Source organism: Stigmatopora nigra, chromosome 13 (assembly GCF_051989575.1).
Source record: "Stigmatopora nigra isolate UIUO_SnigA chromosome 13, RoL_Snig_1.1, whole genome shotgun sequence".
NCBI classification, from domain to species: domain Eukaryota; kingdom Metazoa; phylum Chordata; class Actinopteri; order Syngnathiformes; family Syngnathidae; genus Stigmatopora; species Stigmatopora nigra.
This window is the reverse complement of record NC_135520.1, coordinates 1152660-1176120: the sequence shown is the minus strand read 5'-3', so window position 1 is coordinate 1176120 and position 23461 is coordinate 1152660. Positions and strand designations below refer to the sequence as shown.

General features: G+C 44.8%; 1 protein-coding gene across 1 annotated transcript; it reads right to left on the bottom strand.

Annotated features, from left to right (window-relative positions):
• Positions 1-176: 176 nt before the first annotated feature.
• Positions 177-23011, bottom strand: pcnt (pericentrin). Its single transcript, XM_077731519.1, is given in 58 exon segments — positions 177-547; positions 627-745; positions 902-1037; positions 1097-1176; positions 1251-1474; positions 1552-1767; positions 1847-1987; positions 2299-2898; positions 2963-3092; positions 3184-3632; positions 3773-3945; positions 4025-4127; positions 4508-4827; positions 4891-5038; positions 5504-5599; positions 6295-7047; positions 7181-7357; positions 7439-7591; positions 7730-7903; positions 7972-8208; positions 8320-8340; positions 8494-8601; positions 8749-8981; positions 9520-9762; positions 10277-10439; positions 10504-10691; positions 10764-10912; positions 10987-11147; positions 12024-12158; positions 12843-12983; positions 13194-13298; positions 13444-13515; positions 13591-13767; positions 13831-14272; positions 14346-14638; positions 14700-14831; positions 14902-14942; positions 15011-15122; positions 15183-15224; positions 15613-15871; positions 15939-16065; positions 16159-16270; positions 16344-16444; positions 16664-16907; positions 16973-17040; positions 17116-17317; positions 17389-17532; positions 17785-17880; positions 17954-18118; positions 18180-18554; positions 18881-19106; positions 19183-19455; positions 19523-20001; positions 20152-20292; positions 20380-20496; positions 20869-21131; positions 22222-22240; positions 22961-23011. Coding segments are annotated over 58 exon segments (10860 nt in total). The 5' UTR covers positions 23009-23011; the 3' UTR covers positions 177-533.
• Positions 23012-23461: the final 450 nt, after the last annotated feature.

Sequence of the window (23461 nt, the reverse complement as noted above, 5' to 3'; positions counted from 1 at the left end):
AAACGAACGCACCCAGAAAACGTGCCACAGCCGGTGACGCCGGGAGATTATGATTGGCTGAGGTCAATATACGTCACTGGTTACGTAAGAGGGCGACGACAACAACATTTGACAGATTAAGAAAATAAAATTTGTTTATTATTCATATTTGACAGGACCTGAAAAAGACCAAGGCATCACATTTAAAAAATATTTATTGTAACAACTGCTGAAACAGCGGCAATACAAAATAGCCATTAAAAATGTACAAACAACAATTTGGCTCAAGGATTTCCAACTAATCAAAACATGATGGGATATAAAGATAATACTACAAGTAAAAAAATAGGACTTTTTTATACAAAAAAGGGGGAATGATTTCATCTTGATCTTAACTTTCAAGTATATTAGAACCTTATAAATACCAGGTGCACAAATGTGACAAAACATGTATGAATGCGATATGCACTGGATTTTGGGTGCTTGTAAGGCATAGATTGGACCAAAAGAAGAAAAAATTGAAGGCATCAATGCTCAAATTTCTTGGCATCCCGCTAAACAGATGGGCCTGGCAAGGAATAAATAAATATACATGTTAAAAATAATTCAGTATTTTGTGATCACTAGTAAAGTGAAGTCGTACTCACCTGGCTTGGAACCGACCAATCGCTGTTGGACTTTTTCCAAGTGATGGATAAACTCGGACAAAGATTTTTCGGTGTCTTGGGAAGACGGAGTTGAGCTTGAATGGGATGTACAAAAAGATCTGTCAATTTATACAAATAAATGTAGTTAAATGTTAATAAATCATCTGTCATGGACATGAATTAACGTCAATAAATGACTTAGTTAAAAAGACGTGGAATGAAAATGAAGAAAAAGAATACAAAAAATTGATAGTTAAATGGATTTTTTTGCCGACCTGTTGTGCGTCCTAAAGGTCGATTTTCCGGGCGGGAAGGTAGCCGACACGGCGTCGGTTTTCAGTGGCGAGTCGAGATTGAAGCAAGGCTGCTTCTTCTGCTCCCGTAAAACCTCCGCTTTGGAACACGCGCCCCCTAGACAGGAAAGTCGCATTAAAGTAAAAATATCAATGGCGAGTATTTGAAGAGCTAACCTGTAGCATAGCCGTTAGCGCTCCCGCACGCAGGAGATCTTCGGATGGCTTTCTGCCATTTCCTGGTTAGGAACTTCATTCTGCCACAGAAAAACAAGTTCCACTTTTAGCAGAATAGATAAATATATTAAACCTTATTCACCCATATACTCACCGCGAAACGGCGACGACTACTAACGCGGCCGATCGAAACCTTCCCAGGGGTCTCCGGGACGAGGGCGCCGGAGCCGGGCGGACTCCCATGGTGGCGATCATGCACAAGGTGGCTCGCTCGCAGTCCTTGAAACCTCCCAGGAGGAGCAGCAGGTAGCGCTTCTGGTACACCAGAGCTTTCCGGAAGCTCTCGGCGCGGAGGTAGCGCTCGTACAAACGTTGTACCTGGGACGAAACGCAACAAAATACCAAAATCCGTCAATTATTTGGATTATTTGGGAATTCCCGAGCCTATTATCCACCTTGTTGCTGGGGATGACGTCCCCAAGTGGGATGTTTTCCCTCTCCGTGGTCACTTTGGCTGCTTCGTTCTCAGCCAAGTGCAGTTGGCGTTCTAGTCGGGCCACTTTTTGGTTCAGGGCGCTCTTGTCCCGCTTTAGAGACGTCAGATTTAACGTCAGCTCCCTGTTTTCCTTCAGAATATTCTCCAGGAGATCAGTGGAGATGGTGGGCGCCATCTTTGACCAGAAGGAGAAAACAAAGGTTTTTATTTTTGCCTTGATAAAATAGTGAAAGCTAGTTAGCTAGTTCTTGTACCTGCCAGTTCTCCTCATCGGGGTAGGCGCCGTCTATGGACTGAGAGTCCGCATCTCCCTTGTTTTTTTGGAGTTGGGACAACGTTTGCTGGAGGTCTTGGGCACGTTGTCTTTCCTGCTGTCCAAGCAACTCTGATTCGTGCTGCAGGGAGAGACGGGGGGGAAAAATCCACATATAAAAGGCACTTTGGATGATAATGCATGAAGACCATGACACATATTTTAACCATATTTGTAAAGTTTTAGCAGGCACATTGTGGGCTGTTGAGAAAATTGAAGACTTTGAGTTGCGCCTTATTGTGCGGAAAATACAGCATTCAAATTAAGGGAACACTGGATGATTAAAAAAAATAATAATGGAAAAAAATTCAAGACACTACTATGCATTATAATCCATCGATGGTGCGCTTTATAGGCCTTCAAATACAGTTAGGACGTCCGTTCTTTTCTCACCAGTTTATTGACGGTCCTCTCGTGTCGTTTGTCCTTTTCCACGTGCTCCTGCCAGGCCTGGTGTCGCTCGGCGTCCCATCGCTCCTTGAGCAGTCGCATCCCCTCCTTCATTTGGCCGAGCTCGGCATTCCTGGCCTCCAACATCTCCCCGCCCCGGGCCAGCTCCGCCCTCAAGGCGTCCGCCGAGAGGGCCAGTCCCTCGGCCCGCCTCCGCTCGGCCTCCAGCCGCGAACGCAGCTCCGAGACGAATTGGGCGTCCCGGGCGGCGTCGGCTTGGCGCGCCAGGCCCGCCTCGCGTAGCTGTTCGGAGTGGCGGCCTCGCTCTTCGTCCAGCGCCCGGTGGGCGTCGGCCAGTCGGGAACGGACCTCGGCCAGGCGCGCTTCCGATTGGGTGAGGACGCCCTCCAGGCGGGTGCTCTCTTGACTTCGGTCGGAGCAGCGTTGGCGTTCTTCTTCCAGACGCTTTTCCAGAAGGACGCTGCGGGACTGTTCGATCTGGAGCTCGCGTCGCAGGTTGCTGCAAGTCACCCTCTCTTGGTCCGCAAGACCTCGGAGGGCCAGGATTTCGGACCTCAGCTCCTCGGAAGTGACCCGGGTAGCCTGGGAGAGGAAATGTTTGTTTTTGGGTTGTATAGTGTGTTTTCAATGACCCCTAAGTCCATACCTCTAGTTTGTCCTCCACCTCTCTTCCTTGCTGCAAGTTGAGAAGCCGTTCGTTTTCCAGCTGTTGCTGAAGCTCCTTCACCAGCGTCTGCTCTTTAGTCAAAGTCTTCTCATACTCTTCTATGGTCAACCTGTGGTGGCAATTCAACACATTTCTTCTTTAAAATAAGGATGGATGACTTTTCATGAAAAAATTAGCTTAGTGCTAAATTTCTGAGTTACCCGAGCGCCTGAATTTTCTTCTTTTGTTCCTGCTTAGTCTGGTGAGCACATTTCAGCTGTTTTTGGGTTTCCTCCAACTGGGCATTTGTCTGGAATTCCGCTTGGAGGAAATCTCCATCGGCATCACCTCCACAGTTAGTCTAGTAAACAAAATTAACGCAGTTAACCAAATTGTCCTTACCATAAGTCGCGTTGCTGAAACTGACCTGCGTGTGTTTCTGCGCCATCCGACAGAGCAGCTCACGCAGAGAAATGACGGTCCCTTGCAAAGCCCGTTTCTCTTCCTGCCATCCCATAGGCGGATTGGAGGAGGTTTGATCCCCCGAGCCCAATAAAGCGGGGTCATCGTTCAATTCCGCTAAATGTGACGGATGGAAGGGAGTGGAGGCCCATCGTTGAGACAGAGTCAAGATTCGGCAGCTTTCTTGGTACACTTTCCTCAAGTGGGCCTGTTCAACAGATCAAGAGCACAAATAAAAGGGTTAGGGGATGATTAAAGTGTGCAATTGCGCACTCGTGCAGCTTAAAGGGAACATAGGTGGTGGAATAAGGAGAATTGGCAGCTTTTGTGACCTTTTTAAGAGCCTACCTGAAGTTCTGGGGTTAAGAGGTCGTCGCTGTAGCTCATGCTGCCCGCCGCGCTATCCGTGTTAGCCACGGGTTTGACGCCGCGACGGCCCAGATACTCCATAAACTGAGCGTCCAGCCTCTCCGTTTGCTCCAGTTCCACTTTTAGTCGGGCGCCTAACTCGGAGCTGACGTCTAAAATAAATGAAAAAGACGTAGATGCTGTCAATATTGATAGGAGGAGAATTGGCTGAAAGAGGGCGGGGCTACTTACTGCTGCCATAGCCATCGCTAGCCCATTCCGCTACCGATAAGGATGAGGTGGAGCCCAGTGAGGATGGGGGGGCGGTTAGATCAAGTCCTTCCAAATCGCACATCTTAAAAATAAACAGTACATTTTAGACAGTGATGTCAAACATGTGGCTCGCGGGCCTGCATTAGGTGATAATAAACAGAAACACATTTTTTTTTTAAATTTTAGCAGCCCAATTGGAAGACATACTGGCTCTCCGGATGAAATAGGAACTACAACGTGGCCTGCAACAAAAAAATGAGTTTGAAACCCCTGCTTTATGGTGTCCGCCATTTAAAATGATACAAAAAATACAGTAAAAAGTTGCCAGATATGGCTCTAAATGGCATGAATGTGTCCCACCAACCAAACTTAGTAAATAATACGTTTTAATTTAGCGGAAAGTGAACATTTTTAAATGTTTTTCAGTCAAAAAGACATGTCGTGGCGGCGAAAATTCCATACCTTTTGTCCACCGGCCGAATCGGCGATGGAGGAGTTGTCCGAAGGAAGGGAGAGAGAGCGAGGGGAGTGGCTACTCTGTCCCGTCAGCGCCGGGGTGATGGTCCGAGAAAGAGGAGGCTCCATAGCCGACGTGGGGGATTTGTCCAATCCGGGTTCAGAGTGGACCAGTTCCAGCGTGCTCAGCTCGGACAGCCGAAAACCCAAAATGGAGGGGTGCAAATGTTCCTGGAGGAGATCTCTGGAGCACTCCATGTGCCGCATTACCTCCGGGGAGCTCAAGGAGGCGCTGACGGCCTCCTCAAAGAAGATCTGGGACAGATCTGAAGGAGAAGGACGTTTAATGGACGGTAAATATGAGCAAAAAAGACCGATTGAAGACAAACCTCCATTGTGATGAGTTAGCGTGTCAAGTTGGTGTTGTTTGGCGGCTCGCGACTTCTCCTGGAGGTTCAAGTCCCCTCTCAAGCGGACAATCTCTTCTTTTAGGAGGCGGTTGTCCTTTTCCAGCTCCACCAAAGCACGTTCTTTGCTCTGAAAATGAGGTTTAACACTTTAGGAAGGCATTTTTAAGATAAGTTTCTTTTAGTTTTGCAATGGTAAGTTTGTATATTGCATTATTAAGTCATTAAATATCATATTTTCATCATTCAAAGGCTTTCCACTTCCAAATATAGTCATACCTCTACTTACGAATGCATCTATGTACGAAAAATTCAGGTTACAATATCCCATTGAATGTAAATGCATTTTTTTGTATCCATTATTTAGTTTTGAAATTGTAATATTTACTGGAATTTGGAGCCTGTCAGAACATACTACATCTTTTGATCGCCATTTGTCTTCAAGACAAGTTCTTTATTTAAAATTATTGGAGCGTATGAAATGAATAGACGGGCCCTGTGATTCATCTAAAAATAGAAGAACGGCTAGTACGTTATTGAAGCAGAAGCAAGCCCGTTATATCTCTGGTCAACATGTGCTTTTTCTGATGCTTACCTGGCCATCTTCAAGTAATTTTTCAGCTCTTTGAATGCTGCCGTTCAAGTTTTGTTTGACGGCGGACAACTCTTCCCTCAGATCCGGGGGTTCCGTCTGACAAGAGGGGGAAAAAAGGCTTGGTTATTTAGTAGAATTCGGCAGTCGGAACATTAACTTCTGCCTCCCGTCCATCCTACGACGAGCGTTAGCGAGCTACAAAGACACGGACGGAGGGGAGCTCAGAAGAAAACAAGAGCAAGACTAGCCGCTTCCTCATTTCAATGTCAATTCCTCCAAAATGCCGTCTCAACGTAGCTTCCGCTCTAATTGCTACCAGATGTGGTCTGGCAGCCAGGGCCTATTTTTCTTTTCTTTTTTAAAGAGACAGTTTGGCATTACGCTTGAGGAAACCAAGGCTTTAGCAAATTATCCACAATGAACTGAATTGTCTTTCTTTTTTTCAAATTATAATTAGTTTTAAAATGAGCTAAATGATCTATTGAACATTTCGATTCATCATGTATTTTTTTTTAAATGTGTTTTTCCATCTCACTTATTTTTACCTATTAGTTTTAAAAAAATATATATCCTTCAATTTGTTTCATTTTAAATGATTTAAATATGTACAGACAACTCCAATTGGATACCAGCTAAAAACTATTATCTTGCAAGCTGCAATTGGCCGAAATTTCCAATTGTTTTGACTGCATTACTCACATACGAAACAGGCTGGAATTACACACAAACACAATTTGAGCATGAAATTCTGAATCAATTATGATAAGTTTTGAAGGGTGACGACAACTCACCAACACATCTTCTTCCGGACCAGTCCGCTTTTCCCGAATCTGAGCCGTGAGCTCCTCAACACGGACTTCTAGCCTTTCAATCTCCTCCAGGAGCAGCACCTCCCTCCTGGCCAGGTCCTCGTTCTTATCCGACAGTTCAACCATGGCGGACTCCAGCGCACTTGCCTTGGCTTGCTCCTCCTGGGCGGCCCGGTCTCGAACGTCCACCTCGGCTTGAAGCTGGACCGCCCTCGCTTCCAGAATCGAACCCTCCGACCTCCATTCCAGTTCTCTGCTTTTCAAGTCCTCCACTTCCCCGACCAAGTCTCGCTCCTTCTCTCCGAGTCTCGCCACCAGAGAAGCCAGGCGGTCTTTCTCGCCCCTCTCGGCGTCGAGCCGTCGGACCAGCTCTCGGTTTTGTCCCCCGAACTCCTCCTCCTGGGCCAGGAGCAAGCGTTCCAGGGCCTCCTTCTCGGCCGCCGCCGTCTCAAGCCGGCTGCGGAGGGCCCGGAGTCGCGAGTCGGAGCTGAGGTGGAGCTCCTGCTTCAGGTTGCTGGGCTGGCCTCCCGGTTCCGGACTGGGGGCCGGCGAGGGGTTGATGCTGTCGCCGTCCTGCGAGTCGCTGACCTCGCACACGATGGGTCGGAGAGTGGAGAGCTCGGCCTGTAGCGTGCTGATGACCTCGTGGAGGCGCTCTTGCTCTTCGCGTTTGTCCTGGCGCAACCTGGCGTTGTCGGAGAGGAGGTGTTCGGCCTCCACCTCCTTTTGGGAGACCTAAAAGACGGGAAAAGAAGGTTTGTTAAAGCGCGTCTAGTCTAAATCAGGTCGACAATGTGACAAATGCTAACAAAAGTCTGCCCAAATCTGAAAATTCTCTTTAAAAAAAGCAAATATATGAAGTGAAGACCTTATTGTTGATATTCTCCAGTTCTTGCTCCAGCCTTTGGATGTCATTGTTGAGATGGTCAATCTCCTGATTCTTCTCCTGCAGCAGAGCCGTGGAAAGTGTCTCTTCTTCTCGGTTTTTGGCCCGTCTTTGGACCTCTTTTTCTTCTGCTAAATTACTGAGGGTGGACACTTGCTCCTAGTTGACAGAAAAATTAAAAGGAGTTGCTGCCAGACAAGTACAGCATATTAGAAGACAAGAAAAGTGGAATAAGCCTACCTTAAGGGCGGTGATCTGTTCTTGTAGTTGGTCAATCTGTGCTGTCTTCTCACTGGAGATTTTTTCCAGTTGGACTGTGAGGTATTTCACTTCTGCGTCTTTAATGCTCAAGTCCCTTTGCACATCATCCAGTTGACCCAGTAGATCATCCATCTAATTCAAATAGATATGATCAGAAAGTTGGGCAAGGCAAGGTAGGATAGAAATTGTATTAAGAGCCATTAAAACGGTTTAAAAATGTTGTAAATGTGTTTTTTTTGTTATGGGAAATGGCTAACCCCGCCCGCCTACCTCTTGTTCTTTGCTCTGTAAGCTTTGTTGTGCCCCGTCAAGAGCATCCTTGAGTTCTTGAGTGGGTTCCCCGGCGTTGTCGTTGTAGCAGTGTCTGCTCTCGTCCACTTTGGACTGCAGGGCCGAGATTTGGAGTCGGTTGGACATCTGTTGTTGTTCCAGAGCCTGCTTATCCTGACAAAAAAGGGGTAGCATTAGCATTAGCGTGCTCAATTGTGACTTCTTTCCAAGTTGACCCTTACTTGCATAAGCTCTTCTTCCCTCAACTTGGCCCTGTGAAGTTGTTGCTCCAGTTGCTCGACGGTTCCGTTGGACTCGGCGCTACAAAGCAAGGCTTGTTCCAGCTCGCGGATTCGCGCCGACATCTTGTCGATCTCCTGGTTGCGCTCGGCTAGCTCTCTCTGCGACTCCTGGTTGCTGGCCGCCCAGGAGGCTTGGTCTTCCGAGTTCCTGGTGACGATGGCTTCCAGATTCTCCATCTTGGAAAGAAGGGGAGAGGTTTAAGGAGATGGTGAGAAAGTGGTGGCTTGAGAGAAAGGGTAATGCAAAAATGTGCTTCACATAAATACGCTAAAAGGAGAAGTCCATACCTGTAGAACCAAGTCCTCAAACTACAGCAGAGGAGGAAACAAACACACGGCAAAAGTCAAGCTTTGTTTGCTCACTGCAACTTTTAGCAAACGTTAATAGACATACAGTGCATACATGCATTTCCCCCATTTTGGCTCTGAAGTTTGTATTTTTTAAGGAAATTTGAACATTACCCTGTGTCCCTTGACATCGCCTCCCGACGTCTGCCTGAGTAGATTTTCTAGTCGTCCAATTTCTTGCTGGAACTCGTCTCTCTCGTGTTCGCGTTCCACGGCTTGTTCCTGTTCGGCACGATAAAATGGAGTTGATTATTGACACAAAAATGAAACCTTTCAGAATTTTGATTCTTTTCATGTAATTTACCCCCCCAAAAAAGTTGCTTGACTTTTATTTTGGTAGTTTTTGTAAAGGGAGAGTTTTGGCAATACCTCAATGAACTGGCGATTGTTCTTGAGCTGTTTCTCCAAGGCTTGAACCTGCTGGTTTAGGTCTTCCGCTTGGTTCTTGTGGTGGTTCTCCTTCTCCTGGCCCTTGGTCTCCTGCTCCTCCAGCTCCCTTTCAAGAACTTGTAGACGTTGGGAAAGAGCGCTTTGGTCCTTTGCCGCCTGCCGCTGCATGTCCAGACGGTCCTGGGTCAAGCGCTCTGCTTCCGCCAGCAAACCTTTACGTGTGGAAAGACCAAAAAGACCGTTGTGGACCAAAAAATGAGGATTTTTAGACCCCCACATTAATAGTATTCAGAGTATTGTCATTTCTTTAAAAATGTCTGCCAACTTACCATATTTTAATGACAGCAAAGCAGAGTACTGCATTTTTGCCAATCTTTTTTAACATTGTAATGACTTTTACTCTAACAAACAAGGTCATTAATGACAACCAGAATTGATAGAATACAAGTCATACTGATTTATAATGTAAATTGCCATTTAAAAATAATAAAAGCTTTAAAAATCAAGGCTTTGGGACCCAAAAACCATCAAATGACGTAAGAGTTAGGCAAAAAAACCACACAAACACACACAAGATGCCAAAATGATCTCTTAAAAAAACCCAACACAGCACACAATGTCCCCCACTTTGACCTACTTTGACCCCCGGATCTAAATTGAGCCAACGGCCTAAAGGAGAGAAGAAATAATGTAGTATGGCCATAACATGGGTTTGTTCTTTGAGGCTCCTCCTCCTAAAAGCACACCCACCTTTCTCTGTCTCGCCAAGGCCGGCAGAGAGGTGCTCCTTCTGGCGCAGGAGCGCGGCGTTCTCCTCGCCCAACTCCCTCTGTTTGACTCGTAGGTTTTCCAATTCGGTGCAGAGACCCTCAGAATGTTGCGCTCTTCTCCGGAGGTCCTCGAGCTCTTTAACTAAATGCTCCTCCTGGGCCTCCTTCTGAACCAGGGCCTCCTCCAGGATGGCTTTTTCGGCCATGTAGCCGTCCAGGAGCCCTGGATGTTTTGACATGGAAAAAAAATAGGTTATTTATGTATATGTTTCCTACAAAAAGGCAAAATTGTAGCTTTTTATATATTTTTAGATTTTACAAAATGATTTTTGAACTAAAAACACATAAAATGGATTAAAAAATAACGATTATCGATTTAAAAAGGGGGAAAAAAAATCAGGAAATTTAATATACATCATATTTAGATTTTTTTTTTATAAATGGATTAAAAGCCCAGAATATTCAGTTATTTATAGATCTAAAACAATATTTATTAGCTTTTTTTAAATTCGACAAAATGATTTTTGAACTAAAAACACAGAAAAATTGATTAAAAAATGACAATTATTGATTTAAAGGGGGGGGGGAATCAGGAAATATAATATACATCTATACTCTTCATTTGATTTCTAATCCTAAAACAGAAATTGACTTTCCCGGACCGCACAAAATGATGCAGCGGGCCAGATTTGGCCCCCGGGCCGCTACTTTGACACCTGTGATTTAGTGAGTCTCACCCGCAGTCTTGTGGAGCTCCAGCTCCAGTTCAGTCTTGGACTTGACCTCTCGTTCGATCTGCGCCGACAAGAGGTCGTGCTGCTCCAGGAGTTGGACGGAATCCTTTTGACTTTGGGAGAACCTTTCCTCCATGGATAGGCGGAAGTTATGCATCTGTTGTAGCTAACAACAAAAGAGCAATTCATCATCATTTGTAAGACACTGTAATAACAAAGTAATAAGCTACCTGTGCGTTAGCTTGGTTAAGCAAGTCCAGTAGCGTATCGACTGTGTGGCGCAGTCGGCTACAGGCGTTCACGGCCGTTTCCTCTCCGCCGGGATGAAGTTGCAAGTCTAAAACCAGCAGACTCTCACAGAGCTGGGGGGTCAGCTCCATGTCGTCGTTGGTTGAAGTCATATCTGCCACTGAAAGGGCTACAAAACAAGAAAAGTCATTGGCAAAACGTTTTAGCAAACTTCAGGAGGCTCCAAAAGAAAAAAACGGACCTGATTCTTGTGCCTTTTGATTGCCTTCCCCAGATAGGCTGCTTCTGGTGTGAATTTTTTGGTCGATTAACTCTTCCGTGGCAATGGTGCTCCGGAGCATCTCGATCAGCACGTTCTTCAGTTTGTCGTTATCTTGGTGGAGTTTACGTCTAAACGTGGAAATGAGACAAATTATTAGATTAATCCATCAAAAATGAATCCAGTCCGCCAAAAACTGACGTACCTTTCTTCTTTGGCGACCTGTAGGTCGTCGGTCAGCATTTTGAGATGGTTCCCACCCTCCTGGTTCTCACGTTCTCGTCTCTGGAGAAGGATGTCAAGTGTCTCCTTCTCGGACTGTTCGCCTTCCAACTTTCCCTTCAGGCATCCCACCTCCTCTCGCAACTGTAAGGATAGAAAAAGAAGGTCAATTTTGATTATATAGGAAACACACCTTTAAGAAAAATGTTTAGCAAGAAGGAGGAAAGAAAGAAAACCCTATCTTACGAGATCCATAAGTGAGAAGTTGAGTATTTGGAGCTTGGGCTTTGTGTGAGCTTTCCTTCATGGCTTTGCTCTGCGTCCTCCTACTTTTAAAAATGTCACCTGCATGAGGCAAACAATGGCGTCGCCTAGGGAACAGAACCCTCCTAGCGTCCCTCTTGAGTTGCTCTTTGCTAACCCTCTCTTGGTGGAGGAGGAGGGAGGGAGGGCCGCTCATGTCTTACCATCAAGCAGTCGAGTCTCAGGTGCCATGACAACAAAAACGTGGATGCACACACTTATTTGATTTAAAATGTTAGCCAAATGTGAGCTTTCACTAAACAAGTACAGTCAACCCTGGATTATCAGATAATTTAGAACATTTAGACCCAAAAAATTATATATATTTTTTTTCCTTATTATTATTTTTATATACATATACATATTATTATTTTTCTATTTCTTATTTTATTTATTTATATGTGTATATATTTTAAATATTCATTTTATTCATTTATATGTATATATATATATTTTAAATATTTGTTTATTTTTTATATATATATTTTTTAAAATATTTTTTATTATTTATTTATCTATTTTAGTGCTGAGTTCTAGTAGCAAGTAGAGGATGGGGGAGTGGCTTCTGTTTGCAAGTTTGAAATTTCAAATTTTTATGAATTTGCCAAAAAAAATTGAATTAACCCAAAATAAAATTTCCGCCAGAAAAAAAACACAATGTAGCGAAACTGCGATAGTTGAAGCATTGTAGTGTATTGCAGTAATGGACAAAAGTACCTGTGTGATGGTATCCTCCAGCTGCTGCAGTTGTACTTGAAGTTGACTCATTTTGGCATTATAGCTGTTCTCCTTCTCTTCCTGTTCCGACGTCAGGGCCTGCCTCAGGTTCTCAAGCTCCGCCTCTTTCTCCGTCTTGAAAGAAAATAAGAAAAAGAAATGAAATAAAGGATACGCTCATTCATTTATCAGCATTGTCTACTTCTGTGAAATGTGGAAAAAGGAAATAAGAGCCTTTTGGCCTAAAATCCTCGCACATCAGCGGATAAAAAGCTTACGTCGGTCCGTCCCCCGTTTGGATGGCGGCGATGTAACGAGCACGTGGATGCGCGCCCCCTGGTTGTATGGGATGGCGGGATTACCCGAGAAACCCGGTTTGACTAAAGCGCCATTGGGAAAGGATCCAAAAATGAGGGGGGGGGAGAAAAACCTCAACTAAAACCTTCAATTGGTGCATCTGGAGATTAAAAGGCGCAGCATCGCCAAAACGGACAAACGGCAGCGTGAAATAATCCACGGGGATTACATAACGGTGGTTTAGAAATGACACGCTTGGGGAAGCGGAGGAATTCAGACGTGGAATTTGCTCATCGGGATTTGATGCCTTAAGTACTAATAAGTAAGCAATTCTATTTTATAGGGGAAATCATGTTTTTTTTTTTTACTAAATACGAATAAATATTTGAAGAAAAGCAAATAAAACTTGTTTCACTATATATTGTATGATTTTCCAAAGTTACAAAATTAAATTAAATGAAAAAAAGTAATTTAATTGTAGAGTAGTGCGATTTTAAGACTATTGTCAAAAGCATCTCTTACCTTGACGTTCTGTATCTCAATTTGCAACTGGGCTTTGAGAAGCTCCGCCTCCTCCAGGTAGAGCTGCCGTTTCCTGGACGATTCTTCGTCAAGCTCCCTTCGACATGCCTCCAGTTCCCGTGCCGAAACGCTTTTCAGCTCCTGTAAACAGAGCAACAATGCGAGATCTGTTTTTTTCTCCACATAATGGTACAATTACACTATTGTGAACGAAGGCCAGTAACCTCTCGTTACGGCCCCACGTCATTGCCGTTACGAGGCTCGCATTAATTCTTCTCTCACAATATGGAGAGACAACGATTATCAATACCTGGGGTTAAGTTTCATTGACTATAAGATCTGTTAATATACCTTTAGTTGAAGCTGGAACTGATTGCGTAGTTGTTCATTATCAGTGGTGAAGGCCTGCGTCAGCTCCTGAAGCGCAGTTCCGTGTTGCTGTTCCAGTTCTAGAACCTGAGAAGAGACAGTTAATTGCCGTTTAAAAAAAAAACATATAAAAAGAGGAATGACCTTTATTATTTATCATTTACTAGCAGAGAAAAAAATACAACTTAAAGTCCGGTATGACTAATTATTTGTACAACTTGTGAAAAATGACCTGAGCCTTCAGGGTACTCAGAGCTTTGCAGTGTTCGGCATCCAATGACTCTTTTTGAGCTGCCAGTTCCGCCTGTGCAAAGAGGGGAAAATTAAAAACTAAAAAAATATATGGTTGAGTAGTAGAAAACAAAATGTATTTGTTCACCTGGTGATTCAGGTCAAGCTCGGCCGCCATAGCTCGAAACTTATCCACGTGCATTTTAGCCAGCTCCTTTTGCACCTCGTCTCTAACCACCTCCTGTTCTTTAAAGTAACGTTCCTTCTGACTGACCAGGTCTTGATGGTGCTTCTGTTCCAGAAGGATCATTTCATCCCGCAGCGCCTGACATTACAAACAACTCCATTAAAAACAACCAACTTTGAGGACCAAGACGACAGTACTTACATGTACTTCCTTGAGGTAGGTGGCTTCCAAGGTGTCCATATTACTGAGCATCCTCTTCTCAATTTCATCCACTTCCTCTTGATGTTTCTGAGCCAGCTCGGCCTCTCGAGCCTCCAGCCGGGCTCCGAGCGTCCCTCGGTACGAGGCCTCCAGGGCTTCCAGGTCCTCCTGGCGCTTGGAAGCCAGGGCCGAGATCTGGGCCTTGTGGTCCGACCTTAGCCGGGCGACGGCGGATGCGAGGCGCTCCTCGTGCCCGGCGCCGAGCGACTCCAACTGTGTTTTGTGTTGGGCTTGGAGCGAATCCACCTCTTTGGAGTGTTTCTCCACTAGGGCGGCTTGTTCCTTCTCCAATTGAGTTTGATGCTTTTTCTGCATCTCAGCCAAATAGATCTCATTTTTCTGGGCCAAGCGTTGCTCCAAAACAGCCTTTTCTTCCTCAAATCTGAAGAAAACACACAAATATTAGCCGATAGGGAATGAATGGAAGTCCCACTTAATTTGAATATCTCTCTCACCCGTCCAAAGTTTGTTTCAGTCGCTCGTCGGCTTGCCGTTGGAGGAGGAGAGTCAGCTCTTTCATTTCCTTTGCCGTGGTGCTGGTCTCGTGTTGGAGCTCGGTTTTAAGAGCCTTCTTTGCCTTCTCCTCCGAGAGCGCTTTTTCCAACCGCGTTTTCTCCTCTTCCATCTCCTTCTTGACGGCAGCCAGCTCGGCGTGGTGCTCCTCTCTCGCCCTTCTCACTTTTTCCTCGCCTTGTTGCACCAGCGTTTCCCTCAAGACGAGGCGTTCCTCCTCATGCTCTCTTTTCAACTGCCACACAAACATAACCGTTTACGATCCCGCAACCGTTCAACGTCTTCGTCTTAAGTACCGTTCGTGTGGCCGCATTAAGCTCGCCGTTACGTTTCTTCTCGTCGGCCAGCGTGTTCTGCAAGCTGTGGATGAGCGTCAAGCTGCTGTGTCGCTCCTCGGTGCAGCCCCATAAACGCAGTTCCACCTCCACCTGAAGGAAACCACCACGTGTTAGACCAACGTCTGCCTTTTTCCCCCCATGGCGAGATCCACCCTCTCACCTCGACTTGTCTGGCGGCCTCCGTGTGCACGCGGGTGACCTCTGCAAGACATGGGTTCAAGTCATAATTGATTTAGCGTTCCCGCAGACGTGGAAAGAGCGTCAAGTACCTCGCAGGTGACGCTCAGAGAGTTTGGCTCGGAGCTGCTCCACTTCCAAGGAATGTCGATTTTTCATCTCCTGGAGTTCTTGGTAGTAATGGGTTGCCAGATCCGAATGAACCTATAAACAAAGTTGGGATTAGCAACGTGTGGGAGGTGGAAAGCATGGAATGAGAAATACCTTCTGCAATTCTTCTTTAAAGGAGGTTTGCAGGTCGTTTATCTCAGTTCGATATTTGTCAAGTCCTTCCTAGATGGGGTGAAATATTAAGAAATTAGAAAGTTGTTCAAGTAAAAACGGTTGCTGGAAGGCCCGCCCTTAACCCATTCATTGCAGATTATTAAACATTTTTGGTGTAATGTCCCTTTAAATTCCACTGCTAGTCATTGAAGAAAACTCACATTTAAAAAAATGTGATATATTTTTATATACACTTTGTATTCAGTGATTTTTTAAAAAATATTCTGCTTATTTTTTTGCACCGTTGCCAATTCTTTAAAAATACAAGTTAAAAAAACACATGTAAGAATTGACAGGATAATTTTTTCTTTTCCAGTCCTAGATAATAGTAGTACTCATAATTTCACCTTTTGTTGGTCTATTTGTTGGCCATCGTCCCATAGCACGTCCTCCGTTTGTCCTTTTCCTGGATCTTGATTGATAAAACTAAATCAAACAGACAGTGAGGGGGGGAAAAACGACATTTGAGTATTTTAGGAGTTTTATTTTCAGTGTATTTGTGGGAATACCTGTGCTCCGTGGATTTAAGCAAAGAATCCTCCAAAGCACTTTCCACCATTTTGAGCTGAAGCAGAGCAATTTCTTCTCGGTAGCTCTCCTCCGATACGCGTAATCGTTGCTCAAAGTACCTGAACACCAAGAGATCAATTTCCATTGAATACAGAACAATGAAAATTGCTATCGGGTCACATTTACCTCCTCAAGCCCTCCAATTCCACCTCATTCTGCTCTTCGATTTCCCGCTTTTGCTTGTTAAATTCCACCTTGAGGCGTTCCATGTCGTCCACACGGGACGAGCGAGCCAGCAGTTGTTCTTTCAGTTCTGGGATGGACAAAAAACAGAATTCCAGTTCAATATTTTGAAGCAGAATAATAAAAATGGCCCTTTGGTAACACGTCATATGACAAAGTTGACCTCCTAACTCCTGACGACTAGTTCTCATGCTCTCCAGCTGAGCCCACAACTGATCCACTTCATCCTTGGAGGTCTTCTTCAGCAGATCTTGTTCTTCCCGTAGCCGTGACATCTGTTCAAAAGAACCACATGTCAAACGGGACTTGAATTGTGTCCAAAAATGACATTACTGTGACTTAAGTCACCTCTTCCTGCAATTTCCGACGTGTTTCTTCTAATTGCTGAACTTGCTGCTCTTTCTCCTGAAGCAAGGCCTTGTGGCTAGACACCATATTCTCCAGAGAACCTGAAAGTCATTAAAAGAAAAAAAAACATCCTTAAAAAACATAACAATAATTTAAAAATCCCACACACTACTTAAATGTATTTTAAAAAGATGATGTTACTGGATTTACATTGTATCTGGCAACCTTTTTTAGGTTGCCTTGGTAGCATTGCTATCTTAAAAAGCCTTAAAAAAGGTTGCCAGATACAATGCAAGTCATTATCTTAGTAGACCACTTACAGGCGTTGATATCCCTGTCAGCCCAAGCCTTTTTCAGCTCTTCCTGGAGTTTCTGCTTCTCCTCCTGACTCAAGATCTCCAAACTTTCCAGGCACGCTTTGGACTCTTGCAGCTCGGTTCGGGTGCGGGACAAAGACTGGTTGGCTTCCGCCAAATCTCGACTGGTTTGCGCCAAGGAGGCCCGGCTGTCTCGGAGCGCCGATTGTGTTCTTTCGGCTTCGGATGCCCACTCTGACCTTAAGATCTGGAACGCCAAGCCAAAATTATTTTTTAAAAATGAAGCGTTTGGGGGTTTTATGAAGGCTTTACATTTATCTCTTTGGTCTGCTTCTCCTCCATGGAACCTTTCTCGTAGGCAAAGTTCTCTTTCAGCTCTTCTGTACGGGAAAAGCCAACAAATAGAAAAGAAATTGAAGCCCAAGATACTCATAAATGGAGGTGGCTGTACTCACCAATGTCTCGTTGATGCGACTGGCGTAGGCGAAGCTCCTTGGCCTCATTCTGCATTCGGATGAGATCCAGTTCTAACTGGGGCTGGTCCCGCAGAGAGACTTGGACATTGGTGAGATCCAAGTCTTGGGTAACCTCAAGCTGGGATGTGTGGAGGTTGGTCAGGCTAAGGTGCAGGGCTTCTAGCTCACGAGCCTTCTGCGCCTTTGGTTTGGGAAAAAGTTATGTTAACGTCTATGTCTCCATCAAAAAAAGATGCTTTTTTTTTTTTTTACCTGTGCCTGTTCCATTTCCACCTGGTGAGCAGCCTCCAGACTTTCCGTCACTTCGGCGGAGACTTCCAGCTTGAGCCGATGGAGCTCTTTCTGATGTTTTTCCAACAGTTCGGACATTGCCCGCTCGTGTTCGCGTTCTGTAACCTGTAGAAGAAAAGGAGGCACATAAAAAAGCTGAAATATGAACTAGGGAAAGCAGGTATGGTGTAGTCAGAGTTGCCAGAATCTTCCGTAGTTTTAGACCAAAGTATTAAATATGCAATTTGTACAAAATTCCACAAGGAGAAAGGCTCAAAAAAATCTGAAAATTGTCTTTAAACTCTTAAAAAAAATCAAGATTGAAGTAACTGTCTACTGATGTGAACCTTTTTAAGAAGACAAATCCACTTGCAATACCTGTTTAATGAGGCCCATCTGCCGCTTCTGTTCTTGCTCCATGTCGTCTTTTTGCTTTCGCAGCTCATTTTCCGCCCGGTTGTTCAATTCAGAAATCTACGAGAGAGGGAATCTCAGTTAAATGATCTTGGCCCCCGTTCCCCACCAAGGATGAGCAGCCATTAAGCACCTGTCGCCGATGTTGATCGCGGAGCTCCTCCAGGTCCGAGATCCGCTTTTCCATGAGGGCCTTGACCTCCTCGTCTCGCTCGATTTTGAGCACTCGCAGGGTTTCTCCAACTTCTCTGTCCTTCTCCTGCCTTTCGTCCTCCCACTTTTCTCTCTCTCCAGCAAACTGTAAGAGAAAAATATCAATAAACCATCTGGAATCGTCCGCCATTTTAGTGGACACTCACCTCAGCATCCTTAATTTTGATCAAGTTCTCGAACTGATCCAGTTCCTCCTTAAGCAAGTGTTCCATCTTCTCTTGTTGGCTCCGGTATATTTCTTTCTCCTGGAGTGCCTGAGTTTTTTCCTCCTCTAGGTTTCTAATCTGGTTTTCCAATTCCCTTCGGAGGTCATCGACACTTTGCCAATGGTTTTGCCGCTCTTCCAGTTCTTCCTTTAAGCTGGTCACCTGAGTTTGGAAGCTCAGGAGTTGGTCACGTGTTGTTTGGAGCTCTTCTGCCGTTCGGTCCATGGCCGCCGTCCTTTCGTCCAGGATTCCCGATGTTGTTTGATACTTGCTTTTTATTTCCTCGAGCTCGGACAGGAGCTGATCATAACTGGCCTAGAAAAAGAAGAAACGTAATCCCAAATTAGTCCCAAATTGAACAAAAATAAGCATTGTCTCAGTAGTAAATATTGTATTGACTCAAAAGATCCAAAATGGCGGCTCTTTGCTCTCCAGTTGCAATAACAATTTGCAATATTTTAGAATTGACTTTTTTGCAGCAATTTGGCAAAAAAGTACTTTTTAAACTACTTTTTGTAAACTGAAATACTCTTGCTTTAAGCAGTGTACTAGTGTAATTGTACTTCATAAAATGGTATTGTATTTTCTTTTAGGTGACTGATTGGCATCCCTCCATTTTTCTGGTATTTTCCTCAACATACCTGCAATGTTTCCATCTGCATTTGTGGCATCTCCGGCCCATTTTGATATGTCTTATCGTCCAACATGGAGACCTGTGGAGAGTCTTCATCCTCCATTTTTTCCTCCTTAAGGCTGTCTCGTCCAAGGCTTTGCAAGTTGAGCTTCTCCTCGGCCCATCGTCTCTTCTCCCTTTCGTCCTCGACCTCCCTGATGGCGTCCATGAGCTCCTCTGTAACTTGAGCCCACCTGGAAACCAAAAAAATAGTCTTTTCACTGCTATATTGTGGATGAAAATACTTTTTGGGCTGATCATTGCCATTACCTGCTCCTGGCCTCCTCCAGATCTTCGGCGGTCTTTCGGATCTCTTCTCGCATGGCGTCCAAGTCTTGGTCTTTCATCAACAGATCCTGACGCAGTTCGTCGCACTGCTGGTTGAGCAACTCTCTGGCCAGATCCGTCTCGGCGAAAAACTGCCCGGAGACGCCGCTGGTCTCCGCCGCTTCGAAAACGGTATCGTCCCAGGTTTCTCGTGGGACGCAGTTGGAGATGGACAGCAGTGGTTGGTCGCTTAAGACATCGCTGTCCAGCTCGAACCTGTAAGAACCAAGAGCCATAAGGGGCAAAAAAACTAGCCGATTGGCCGGCATGTGAACACCCAAACCTTTGTTCTGACGAGGTGTCCGTACTTGCGCAAGATCTCCACGAAGATGGCGCCAAGTAGCGCTCCATGACAATGTCCCCAGCTATGGACAGGTTGTCGTTTTCCTGGAGCGTTTTTTCAGAGGCAGCTTGGTTGTGGAGCTCCTTGAAGGCTTTGAGGGCGCTAATCTCTTTAGCACTCTCCTCCAATAGCTGCTTGATTCTGTCCAGCTCTTCCTGGTGCTCCCGCTTTAACGTCCTGAGCGATTCTTCTCGATTTAATCGCTCATCTTCCTCTTCTTCAAGCCTCTCCTTCAGCAGTTCTCCATTCAGCGCTTCCTTCTGCGTCTCGCCATCCTCCAGTAAGCCGTTTTGGGAGGCGACCGACGCGTCTTCCGAGCCGTTGTCCTCATTTTGGGAGGCGGTCCCGCGCCGCTGTCCGACCGCGTGATGGACTTCTGGTCCGAGCTGACTTTTGAGGCGTTGGAAGTCCACGCCAGTCTATGGAACACAAGTTTATCCAGATAAGCTTCTCATTGAAAGTGATAAGTTAAAAATCAAAGTTGTTTGAGCCTGTTGTTACATCCTAATACATTGGGATGTTTTAGAGATCATAAGAAAAGGCACATGCTCATTGGAGCAGACACATACTTGTTGCAGTTTCTTTTGGAGGGCCTGAATCTGACCGGCGAGGGACTGCACTTCTAGCTGTAACTCGTCTCGGCTGGCCAAGGCTTCCTGCAAGTTGCTGCTGAGTTTGCCAATGATCTCGTCCCGCTTCTCCACCGCCTGCTGCAAAGTACAACAGAAAAAAATAGACATGTCCAAATCAAATGTCATATAAAACTATGTCACCCACATAACGTGGACCACGCGTACCTGCAACTGCTGTTGGCTGATGAGCACAAGCCGCTCCCCGTCTCGCATTGGACCAACGGGAGACTTGACGGTCTCCCCGCCCAGAAGCTCCACCTCCTTCTCAATAGCCGGCGCATTCTAGGGAAAAAGACAAAGTGTTCCGTTGACTCTTGGCCAAAAGAAAAACATTTTGGGGGATGGTGAGACAAACAAACGCGCTATGCTAGTTGAAGGCTGGCTATGCCGGTAAATGCAGGCCAGGTTGCTATGACAACATGGCTCACAGGCAACGTGATGCTTACTGACCCATTTCTGGGATGTATGTTTATAAAGTGGAAGGCCGGGTTACGAGGTTATTCCGTTAAAGTGGGCGATCAAAATGCAAATGACTGACTGGCAAGACATTTTGTCCAGTTCTTATGCCCCACCGAAAGAGCCACATGTGTCTCCCGAGCCATAGGTTCCCTACCCCTGAACTAGGGTCAGAAAACAGGGGTTAAAAAGGCATACCTCGAGTACGGAGTTCCGCTCGGGCTCCCGGCTATCGGTCGTGGGCGGCGGTGGCGGCGGCGCTAGGTGGCGTTCTTGCGTCGCTCCGTCATCCTGCGAGATAGGCGGGCCCGCCCTCGGCGCCGCCTTTTTCGGCGGCCTCGTACCGTTGCTCTTCGCCCGCTTCTGTCGGAAGCTAGCAAGCTGCGAAGGAAGGAAAGCGAAACATAGACGGAAACGTAAGTCAGCACCGCCGAGCACCACCACGCCAACAGCATGTCTATCTTATCTGACAAAAAATAGCCCTCCGAAAGGAAGACAAAATAGGCCAGGAAATCACAACGGAAGCCAAAGTGAAGTCCCAAAAAGTAGAAGGCAACCCAAAGCGGATCTGAGAAGCATGCAAAAAAAAAAGCCCTTCATTCATTTTTAAACATCTTCAATCCACTTGAAGACGTTTCATCCGTCGTGATCTGGTTTAAAGCAGCTTGAATTAAAGCAGTTCGCATGGCGGGAGACAAAAGTGAGCTTCACCAGGAACGCGAGGCGATGATTTAACGGAGGATGCTACGAGTCGAGAAGGAGGATCGTCGGGAGAAGTCATACGGACGGAGAGAAAGAAGAAAATGTGTGTGTGTGTGTTTGCACATATATCAGAGCGCTCATTCCATTGGAGGTGACATGGCCTTGGGGGAGCTACTTGTTGCTTTGTGTACTCAGTTGCACGCAACAACAAGCTTGGAAATAATCATTTTAGCCTTCCTACCGTAAACCACTTCACAAATCTTCAATTTTTCCGCCGAGAAGATTTATAATTGTCAAAAAATGCATTTTACATACACTATATGAAGGTTCTATTTGCTTTTGCATTGTTTTGTGATGTTGGAAAAATATGTACCCTACAAATGTGACAAAATTAGCTTTCTGGGATTAGTATAGTATTTTATCGTGAGAAAATTAGACGTTTTTGGAGTTGAGCGGCCGAAAAAGTCAAACAAAACGTTTGTCCGCGCTCGTATTTTGTTTACAATTTGCGGAGAGGGATAATTTTTATCGCCAAAAAAAATGTACATGGTGTTTAAGTAGCTGTGGTTTTAATACCGCTGATCCGAAGTGAAATAGATGGAAAAATCTTGTTTGTCCTTGGAAAAAGTCGTCAATGAATGAAAACAATAAAAAAAATATGAAAAATGAAAGTCACTGCAAAGCATTACCATAGCAACACACCATGAAATTGACCCCACGTCTCAGCGCAAGATTGGAAGTCAATTACGAACTAATACGAACACCCTGATTGGTCGCCAGTAAGATTTGTCAATCAAAAAAGACAACAAAGAGTGACATTTCCTCTGTCCTGACTTACCGACTTCTCACTTGGCACCTTAGATGATTTCTGCATTGGGAATATCAAGGATTTAAGATGAAAGGAGTTAAATCTGCCACAATGTAGGATTTAATATAGTAAAATTGATGTACACAATTCCCAATCATTTTATACACGGTATTCCGTGGGTGAAAATCGGCCAAAATGTTCTAATATTGAAAACGACCAAAGTCTAGCAGGACTACTAACCATCTTAAAACTAGTATACCATGACTTGGTTGATAAGTTTTCACAATTTGATCCTAAATAAGTAGAGAGACGCTCCAAAATGACACAAATGTAGTTATAGGCTATTTAGACCTTAAACATATTGAAAATATAGCGGAAATTTAAAATTACATTAAAAACAACAAAGCATTTATAAACTCCTTATTTACATAAAAGCACCGTAAGGACATTTCTTAGTTGACTTGGTACACGAGTAAATATTAATAAGATATTTTTCCACGTGACTTTACAGAATTATAGCTATTTTGACTGGTTTATTTTGTCCTCGCTACTGAACACGTCGCTCGCGTTTTAGGCGCGCAAAATGAATACAAATGGAAATTGTATCATTAACCAAAACGACTAACCAATAAAATATGCTTATTTTAATTGGCTATTGTTGACAAAGTGGTAAAAAGTGAGTTCAGGACATTCAAAGCCAACTAAGGTCCGTGACAAAAGAGTTGGCTAACATGCTAGCATAAATACATTAGCATTCACGTACTGTGACCAGACACTAACCTTAGCTCTCCCGACTTCCACTTTCCTCCGGCGTTCGTCTTCGTCCATCTCCTTGATTAGAACAAAACATTAAAATATCCCAACCCGACTGGAAGGCATAACTTTTATTACTTCCGAACATTAGAGAGACATCTTTGAACTTCTTCAAGACGCGCTCCTGTCAAACGGAGGATATTCAATATGGTCGCCAAGCAAATTCCGTGTTTCTGGTGGAACGAGCCAATCACAATCGTCGCTTTTCCCGCCTTTGGCCAATAGGATTGTAAAGTGATTGTCAACCGGGGTTAAAGTATCCGCCTCTTCTACAAAATCAAACTCGGTAACCTATCAAAATAAGATGCAAAACGTGACTATATTTGATCCAGGATCCAATGAAAATTCAGAACAGTCAAATGTAAATCAACTACTAAGATGTAAACAATTAAGGGAAAGTGGAAATATTGTCGTTTCGGAGCGTTTACAGTTTACGAAATACAAAAAAACATCATTAGTAGAATTTGG